At 36.9% G+C, this 9,877-nt stretch overlaps 2 protein-coding genes across 2 annotated transcripts in view; both read left to right on the top strand.

Annotated features, from left to right (window-relative positions):
- Positions 1 to 855: 855 nt before the first annotated feature.
- Positions 856 to 8,580, top strand: LTV1 (LTV1 ribosome biogenesis factor; the record flags this gene model as incomplete). Its single annotated transcript, XM_010018498.1, has 10 exons — positions 856 to 987; positions 1,473 to 1,661; positions 2,586 to 2,673; positions 3,574 to 3,694; positions 4,500 to 4,749; positions 5,240 to 5,367; positions 6,325 to 6,464; positions 6,692 to 6,744; positions 7,483 to 7,683; positions 8,269 to 8,580. Coding segments are annotated over 10 exons (1,416 nt in total), but the record flags the coding sequence as incomplete, so codon positions are not given.
- Positions 8,581 to 9,284: 704 nt separating this feature from the next.
- Positions 9,285 to 9,877, top strand: part of ZC2HC1B (zinc finger, C2HC-type containing 1B) — an 8,755-nt gene continuing 8,162 nt past the window's right edge. Inside the window, exon 1 of the mRNA XM_010018499.1 lies at positions 9,285 to 9,327. Within this exon, the coding sequence (XP_010016801.1) occupies positions 9,285 to 9,327 (43 nt within the window). The remainder of the gene's footprint in view (positions 9,328 to 9,877) is intronic.

A 9,877-nucleotide genomic window follows, 5' to 3' on the forward strand; every position in this document is an offset into this window, starting at 1 on the left:
GCAGGTTTGCAAGGGTAGCAAGTGGTGTGCTTCCAAAAACGTACTGTGTTTCCTTTTGTGGTTGCTCCGAGCATAAGACTTTAAAGCGCAGTTTGGGGGGGTTTAACTCAAAACGTATGATGGCAGTTGATAGACTCTGGGCTTTGATATGACATAATGTGTCGTGTTGTATACTTAATGTTACCAGGTAAAGAAGATGGCTAGATTCATAGAGTAGTTTGCTAAGCGTGTCTATCTGTTAACATGATCTGGTGTCTAGGTAAAGCTGGACACTTTGATTAAAGTGGTTCCCCAAGCCAGATGTGCTAACTTGTAGAACAGGCTTTCACCCAGTTAGAACACTTGAGATTTGTGTTGATCCGTAATGTAGATACATTTTTGATGTTAGAACTATGTCTGTGTAGTGGTGCAGCCTTCATGGTTGATAGTGAATTACTGGTGTAGGAACAGCTGTCTAAACAATTTTCAAGGAGCTAGGTGTGTCTGGATGAATTTCCTAATGTCAGGTTCCTATATTGCTTGATTAAGTTTGTTTAAAATTTGACCCAGTGTTTAGAAAGTATTTACTTAAAAATTCTTTTCTAGGATTATGTTAAGGTGTATATGCTACAACTAAATATTTGTTGTACAGATGTGTTGCTGTTTTGCAACTGAATATACTATTAGAACATATGAAATGGCTGTTGTGAAGGTGATGTTAAGCTACCACTAGTCTGTTTTTGCTTTTTATCTCTAAATATGTTGACAAGATATTGCCTTAAAGGGAATACAGTAGCATGCTCCTGGCAAAAAAATTCTCTTTTAGGTGCATTTAATTTCATTTCATGTAATAATTATCCAAATGTCCTTTTTCAGCCTCACAAGAAGAAGAAACCTTTCATAGAGAAGAAGAAAGCAGTAACATTTCATTTAGTACACAGAAGTCAGAGGGATCCACTTGCTGCTGATGATACTGCACCCCAGAGAGTTCTGCTGCCTACGCAGAAAGTAAATACTCTCTTCTAATACCAAGGTTCATTCACATAAGAAGTGCTGCAGGAGAGAAAAGTTGGTATGAAATTATACAATTCAAAACGTGTCTGAGAGAAGGTAGTTTTTAGTCCATCTTATTAAAAGGAGGGGGATGTTGCTGGGAATTTGATAGTTGTGAGTTACAACCTGATGGGTCACCTTAACTGGCATTAGAGATATAAATGTATAAAAAACCAAGAAAGATGCTTCACCCACCCTGAGGAAACAGGGTTTGTTAGTTATGCTGCTTATGGAAAAAGTTGTTTAAGGCCCTGACACACAGCACCTGAACACTGAACCAGTCACTGACAATGTTTTAATAGGCTGTAGGGTAATGAGTGGAGAGAGGACTGCAGGACTTTAGAATTCAGTTATTCTCAATAGATGGCTTGCTTTTCTTTTTGCTAGTAAGTTTTAAATGGACTTGAGTAACTCCATGTATTTCTTTTTACGATTCTAAGGGTCATGAGGAGCGAAGGAGGGAGGAGCAGCGGAAGTACGGAGTCTTCTTTGATGATGACTATGACTATCTTCAGCATCTGAAAGAAGCCTCTGGTCCCTCTGAGCTTGTCCCTTCTGTGCGTGGGCAGCAAAGCAGAATTGTTGTCACAAGTGAGGGGCGCATAGAAGATGAAATTCAGCGAGTTCCAGTAAGCAGTATTTTTGCTGATAATAATTTTAGGCTGTTAGCATTCTGTAGACACATTAACCATATCTGTATATAGTGACTGTGATCTCTCTTTATATATAAAGATCCTTTTGACCCACAGTAAGACTTTCCTACAAGAACAAAAGTTGACAAGCCAAAGTTTTTGCTAGCACAAGCTTAAAAAACTGTGTACCCATGCCAAGCTTTCCTTGAAAGAGATGGCTTACGAAGGTATTTGAACAAGTTGTGTGTTTTCCTGTGGGGAATAAAAACAAACTTTTCAATTCCTGGTGACTCTTCATCAGGGACTGTAGTGACAGTACAAGGAGTAATGGGTTTAACAGGGAAGTTCAGGTTAGATAGAAGGAAGAAGGTTTTTACTGTGAGGGTGGTGAGGCACTGGGACAGGTTGTCCCAGGACGTGGTAAATGCTCCATCCCTGGCAGTGTTCAAGGTCAAGTTGGACAGAGTCTTGGGTGACGTGGTCTAGTGTGAGGCGTCCCTGCCAATGGCGGGGGTTGGATCTGGAAGGTCCTGTCCAACCCAAACCAGTCTATGATTCTATAAAGCCTTTCAATAAAGGGGTAATTTCAAATACGTGTTAGTGTTCTCCAAAACAAAAAATGTTACAAATTTCATTGTGCTGTACAACCATTCTCTAAAAAGCTTGAGAGATGAAAAAATACTGTTTCTCTGCCTGGAGAATACTGATATGAGAATGAATGCTGCCAACGCTTTACCTGGCTTTCATTGCATAATTTTGAAAATTTGCCACCAAAAAAGTAGTGCTTGTCTTAATATATACGTAATGTCCACAGAGTTTCTTTTGGTCACATGATTATCTGCACATTTTCATTAATGTGGACTCAAATGAAAAACTGAGAACAAATATATTGTAATACTAGTTTTTGTTTCTTTTTGTAAGGCTCCAACTATTAAGTTGCCTTCCTCAGTATTTGCCACAGAGTTTGAAGAAGACGTGGGCTTGTTAAATAAAGCTGCTCCTGTTTCAGGTATCATTAAATCTTTTACCTTTCTGTAACTTGAGTTGCCGTCTGGGTACTAGATGGTAATGATGGCTTCAAGTGCAGTGTTATATTAGTTTTCGTTTAGAACAGGCTTGATAGCAGACATAAATAATGATTTGTGAGACCTGTGTTTCAGTTTGAGACCTCTGTCTGTGCTTTGCTGGGGATGTGGGGAATGCAGAATCCATGAGCTTTTAGTATTGTGTAGCAAATACAGAATAGTAATAGGGGAAAACTGTAGCTCATCCTGTTGATTTGTTACTCCGTTTGAATCCAAGACTGGAACTGGATTTTCACTCTCAAAAATTCTCTTATTTTCATATGCTGAGTGGTGTTCATTAGTATCATTTTAGTGTTACAGGCTGTTCGTATGCTTTTGTTATGTATCTGTGTTTGCACTGAACATTCACTGTACAGCTATCTTAATTCTTTATAACGAGAAGTAATGGTGGTACGTCTCTGTCCTGACACAAGGATGCTAAAGACACTGCTGTTAATTGCATTAGAGAAACACTTTCTGACCTTTTGTAATGCAGGGAATTTTAGGGGCTGGGAGTTAGGTTTGCAGTTGATTGTACAGTACTTGGATATTTTTGTTTCTACAATATTCTAAATAAGATGTATGAGAATACATTTATGGAAGTGTAAGACCTCTGGAGAGTTTTCATTTCTGGATGAGGAAAATTGAGAAAAGGCTGGTGACTTGTCCTGGCTTGTACCAGACCTATAAATATTATTGAGGAATCTTGTGATACTTAAGTTGAATCTTTTTCCTTAGTGCAAATTAACAGTCTAGCTGGATTGATTCTTATCCAGGAAAGCAGCTTCGTAATGTCAGAGAAACTTACATATTTATGTGTGGTTTGTTTGTTTTTGAACTTCTAGGACCACGGCTAGACTTTGACCCTGATATTGTTGCAGCTCTTGATGATGATTTTGACTTTGAAAATCCAGAAAACATCCTGGAAGATGATTTTGTTCTACAAGCAAATGACCCACAGAAGGGGTAGATAAAGCTTTATAGAACTGTTTGTCTTATGTAAATAGGAATGATGCTATTTGTTATTTTTATGTTCTTGTAGGAAGCAAGAATGGTTTCAGGATTCAAATTGAATGCTTAAGTGTGTTAAAGGAAAAAGTGTTAGCTTGTCTTATGTGGATGGTGGCTTACAAAATCAAATTTTCATGTGTTATCCAAGAGATAGGTTTCATTTGTTACTTTGAGCTCATGGTTTATATGTATTTGTTTCCAGATGCAATGTATGGAGTAATAGGATTCTTGAACTTTTAAAAACATTTAAAATAGAATCATAGAATGGTTTGGGTCAGAAGGAACCTTAAAGGTCATACAGTTCCAACTCCCCTGCTCTGGGCAGGGTCAGTGCTGACAAATACATTGGTAATAATATTGGTGAAGGTCAGTGAGTGTTGCCAGAACCTTTACAAATGCTTCATGTGATACCCCACTACATATTATTTCTTTTGCTATCATTCTCATCATTTTATGAACCTTAAGGGATTTTGATAGTTTTAATATTCAGGAATGCATCTAGTATTTTTCTCCTATGACACGTGTAGCTGAATGTAAATATAACCTCACTCTGAGCACACAGATGCGTGATCCAGAAGTTATCAGAAATGTTTTAGCTTTCAGACAAAATTAGTGTTGCTGACTTTGGCAACACAGTTACTGCAAAACTCGTTCTTCTTTTACTGGCTTGAAGATAATTTTTTTTTTCTCAACCCAGCATTGGTCAGAGCTGTGGATAGGTCCATGTATTAATCTAAAACTGCTTTATACTTCTGTTCAGGGGATCAGATGCTGAGGATGAAGATGAGTGGGAAGATATGGAGGATGACAGTGATGAAAAGGATAGTTGCAGTAATGATAAAGACTATGATTCAGAAGGGCCTTTATCAGATGATGGGATTAATGGACAGATGAAAGAATTTCTTTTTATGCAAGAAGAAACCAGGAGTCGTTTCACAGAGTATTCTATGACATCTTCAGTAATGAGAAGGAATGAACAGTTAACCCTGTTGGATGACAGATTTGAGAAGGTGAGCCAGCTGAAGAAAGTTCCTGTTAAACATAATGGTGTTAAATGCTATTTTTGTCTTCTGATTTTGTCTCTCAATGGAAATGCACACGAGGTGGTGTCCTGTATGCCTGTGCAAATGCCCGGAAAAGACTCACTACTTTCATCTTTTCTCTGCTCTGTGCCAAGTATACCTTCATGGAATGATGTCAGAGCAGTGGAAGTACGATGTAACTTTTGTCATGAGCAGTGACAGGTTTTTTTAATATGCAGATTGAAATAATGTATTAGATTTATATATTATTAAAAGATAACTTTGTGACTCCTGTGCCAGAAGAATACTGACAGTAAGGAAGAAATCCTACTGCAGATGTGTTTGGCAGTTTTTCTGCAAATGGGATGGGAGTGGGGAAAGGGAGCAAATAGAAAGGAATGTGTAGATCTTCTTTAGGCTTTCAAGAAGTTGCACAGCAAATGTGATCTAATCACAGATATTCACTTCTTTATTTTAGTTTTTTGAACAATTTGATGAAGATGAAATTGGAGCCTTGGATAATGTGGAGTTAGAAGGCTATATTAACACAGACAATGCTCGGTTGCAGGAAGTCCTGAATGATTACTACAAAGAGAAAGCAAAAAAGTACGTATCCCCAGAAGTACTGCTTCATTTAAGTAGTTACATAGTCCTGTGTTTGTATTGAAACTTTGGGTATGCTGTTTTCAGTTCTTGTACTCGAAGATTACATCCCACAGTAAAAGCAGCTATGTATTAATATCATCTATTTTTTTTTTATGTCACTGAATGTCAGTCTTAGCTTATAAGATGATAAAATTAAGTGGAGGCATTTTGATGGTTTATGTGAGATTATGCTCCTTTTGTGTAATTATATTGAAGATAGTGCAAGTAATATTTGGAGACATTCTTCCTCTCCCTTTTTAGTGTAACTTACCTTTCTCCCTACGCCTTTACCTTTGCTTTTGGCTGTTCTAGCAAAGTCTCTTCTGTCCTGCTGGTGAGCAGCTGATTCCACTGTATACCTAGTTACATGATAATAAACTCGCAAGTGACTCTTATCACTGTTGTAGCACTGCAAAAATCAGTACTTATAAAGCAGCCCCATGACCATGTAAGACTTCATTTCCATAGTATATTCACTTTGTCGTAAAGCAGGTGATAGTATCATAAAGGTAAATGACTAAATGTTCTCACATTAATCTTGTGTTTCCTGATTGAAAGATACAGTAGTGTGTCCATTGTAGCGAAAGATGACTGGTTAGTAGCAGAGTACATAATCTCCTCCAGAGCTGCCTTGCTTACAGACTAAAAAGTACATCTTCTTCTCTTCCTGCCCTCCAGTCACAAATATTATGTGCCACATACAAAATGCCAAAATACTTTTGTTGACTATATCTCTTGTCCTAATGTTATAGTTTATTTTGTGGATATTTACTTAAGGAAACTTAATTTTGCTGCCAATTCCATTGGGAATAGCTTTCTTTAGCTTGGGGTTTTACTGAGAGGATACTAGGTTTACATAATTACACATTGTCAAGAAAAGATAAACCGTATTTTTTTGTTCTTTGGACTTCTTTAAAGTTGCGTGAAATTGGATACTCTTGAACCTTGTGAAGATTTAGACTCTCCTGTGAACGAAGAAAGTGAGGAAGAGAAGGAAGAAATAGTAACTGTAGTTGTTGAGGAACCAAAAGAAAAATGGGATTGCGAATCCATTTTGAGTAAGTATTTTGGAGTTTGCTTGTGTCTTCCTAGGATTTCAAAGGAAATGATAGGTGATCTCAGAACCTTTCTAACAGTGCTTTAGATAGAATAGTTAATGCTTGTGAATTTTCAAAGACTAAGTAGTCTAGTAATGAATTCTAGTAATAGAATTCATAATAAATTTACCTAATGTCTATTTGCAAGCCTTCACTACTATTTTTTTTTTTTTCTCTTTGTGACCTAGGTACCTATTCAAACTTATATAATCACCCAACCCTTATTAAGGAGCCATCAAAGGTAAAATCATTAAACTTACTCTAAGAAATACCCTGGCCTGGAAAAAAATTGAGACCAAAATGATTGTTTTCTCAATGGATATCTGTTTTAAAAGAAGAAGGGAGAAGAAAAGAGGTTTGGGGAGGGTGTTAACCTCTGATATTACTTCTGCAGTGAAGAAGGGTTTGGATATTTTTTTCTGTTAGTAAAAGGAAAATAGCTTAAGTTTGAAATTTCTGTAATAGCAGGGCAGAAATGTAGAGATACAGAATTTACTTTCTTGTTACCTGTGATATATTTTTGTGTAATCTATGTCTCACAATCACGAATTGGGGTTTGTTGTTTTTTTTTCCTTGAAAATAGGCTTTTATTTCCCTTCTAGAGTTTGAAACAGTTTCTTCTAGTTCTTTGGTCTTCTAGACACTCCCCATCATTAGAGCACAGCTTTATCTTCCAAATTGTGAAAGGAAGCTTGTTTTGTGGAAGTTTATAAAGGAATGTTAAGTGCTTTTTAGTAATATTTAAATAAAAGGGAGAATTTACATCTCTTCTTGTTCTGGGAGGCCAGATTCTCTTCACTGATTTCTTACTTTGGGATTAATGTGCATTTTTCTGAGGAAAGAAAATAGTGCAAGGCAACTTCATCTTTATTACTGTTAAATCTGAATCTAATCTTTTTATCCTGATAAAGCAGTGTGATGTGCACTTCTTGCAGAGAGAGCTAGGGACCATTAATACATAACGTGCTCTCTGTTTTAGCCCAAGCCAATAAAAATTTCCCAGAAGACTGGAATTCCTCTACATATCTTGCCTCAGAAAAGTCTTACTGCTAAGCAGATTGAACGCATGCAAATGATTAATGGCAGCGACCTGCCAAGAGCATCAACACAGCCACGTTCCAAAGATGAGAGCAAAGAGGATCGCAAAGCTAGAAAACAGGCAATAAAAGAGGAGCGAAAGGTACACCTTGTTTTACATAAGATCCTGCAAAAATATGTTATATTGTCTGAATTCTGTCTCTCAAACTTTTTTTAAAGCTCGCTTGTTCTTGTCTCTGGAAAGTAATGGTCTCAAAAGACTATTGCTTCTTTAAAAAAAAGTGCTGGAAAGAAAGTTAACATCATAATTTTGTCATCCTAATTGCTGATGTGGAAAGTTTGGGACTGCTATGTATGTAATTGTGGCCATAATAACTTTGGAAGGAGCCCTCATATTTCATTTTCTAGGGAGGCAAAGGGAACAGTTGTGATACTTCAGATCACACAAAGTAAAAAGTCTCTGAAAGAAATGTGTGAAATCTAATTTGCCACAATGAGATACTGGTTGTTTTATTTAGGAACAGAAATTGCCAGTGTATCAGAAGCTTCAGCTAATTAAAGATGGTAATTGTTGTGGTACACATATTATTTTGTCTGCTAGGAATTGGTGCCCTAAATAATATTGTCCAAATCGCTGCTGTTTTCATGATCTAGAACTGTCAATTAGAATGATTTCTTTTTGCATGTTATGCGTATTTTCTAAATCTGTAATTATTGGTATGCACAGGAACGCAGGATGGAAAAGAAAGCCAACAAGCTCGCCTTCAAGTTGGAGAAAACAAGGCAAGAGAAGGAGTTACTCAATCTGAAACAGAATGTTCAAGGACTGAAGCTGTCTTGATGAAACTGAGGAACTTTCTGTGGAAACAACCTCAAGTTTTCATTTGTATTGAGAAAGGAACTGCTAGCTCGTAGCTTTGCCAGTCATGCTTCAAGGGGGTTATTCAGATACTACTGTAACAAGAACCAGTACCTTGTCATTCTTTCTGAACTGCAGTTATACATAAAACAATGTATTAGTGATGTCTATTCTGTCATGAGCGACCTGGCAGCATTTGCAGAGTTTCATTACAGTAGAAAGGTAGTAAAATCATAAAAAAATATATTTTTCTTACAAACTGTCACTGGACAAAGTGTTATATACGTATTTGTGTATGTATTCAAGAAATCCTCAGAATCTTACTGATTTATCTGATTAGATTCTTCTATTAAATTATCTCAGTTTACAAAGCGATATATCCATGTTTCTTCTTTCCCTTATGGTTAAATGCAACAGAAGGACTGATGAGGCCTTTTAATATACAAAAACAGTTCAAAGTACTTGTTTTTATTGGAAGAAGGCTTTTATAATATATTCATAAAGTAACATGGTTTTAGTGAAGGGAATAACCAGGCATTTAAATCTAAAATCTTGTGAGCACTGCTCAGGAAACCGAAGTGTCAATAGGGTTTTCACATCTAGATTCATTTTCTAAAATTGCTGAAGAGACTGTTAACCAAATCACTAAGAATCATCTGTAAGATTAGAACAAGTTTCATAGTTTCATTAGCCAATACCCGTGCTAGTTTTCATGTGCTTCACAGGCTTAAACAGGGTCTGCCCGTGTCATAATTGTTAATTACGTAATTGCTGATGCATGGTAACGTGGAATAGCGAGCTCTTGAGTAAGGAAGACACCAGCTAGTACTCATGGCTCCTGACAGCAACACAGAAGAGGACATCTGAGAAACCATTCTGTTGAGATGAGTCACATACCAGGTAAGGAGTTAAATGGAAATGGAACAAGTGAGTAGCAGATGCTGCTCAGTGGTTTGGGTGGTATGTGATTCTGTGACTTACTGAAAAGGAGAATCTTTTATTAAAGCCAGTGCACATGTTCTTTACTAATCCTTAACTCATCTGGTGTTGTACTAAACTAACTAATCTCTGGTGAATTGTCCTTTTCCTTGACTTCTCATTGCTTTTTCACTGGTAAATGTGCTTGTGCCTAAATTCCTTTTTTTTAAAGAAAAGAATAAGCTGTATCAGTCAAAACCTTAGGGGGGATGAGAACAGAATGAAAGAGATGGGGGAGGCAGAGGAAGACACTTGAAGATTGTATTCCAGACTAAGCAGAGACACACACAAAGATGTTGCTGGGGAACAAAAGTGGGAAGACATTTAAACAGAGTAAGAGTCAAACAGGTTATAGAATTGCTTTGTTTCTCTACACTTGTTATCAGTGAAACACTAGTAACCTTAACTCTGTGCCTTGGAATATGGTAACATTTGAAGGAAAAAGAAAGAAAGAAAAGCAGTCACACATCTGCTCAGCAAGACAAGGTTTCTTTTGTTT

This window comes from Nestor notabilis, unplaced genomic scaffold, assembly GCF_000696875.1.
Source record: "Nestor notabilis isolate BGI_N333 unplaced genomic scaffold, ASM69687v1 scaffold3827, whole genome shotgun sequence".
Classification (NCBI taxonomy): domain Eukaryota; kingdom Metazoa; phylum Chordata; class Aves; order Psittaciformes; family Psittacidae; genus Nestor; species Nestor notabilis.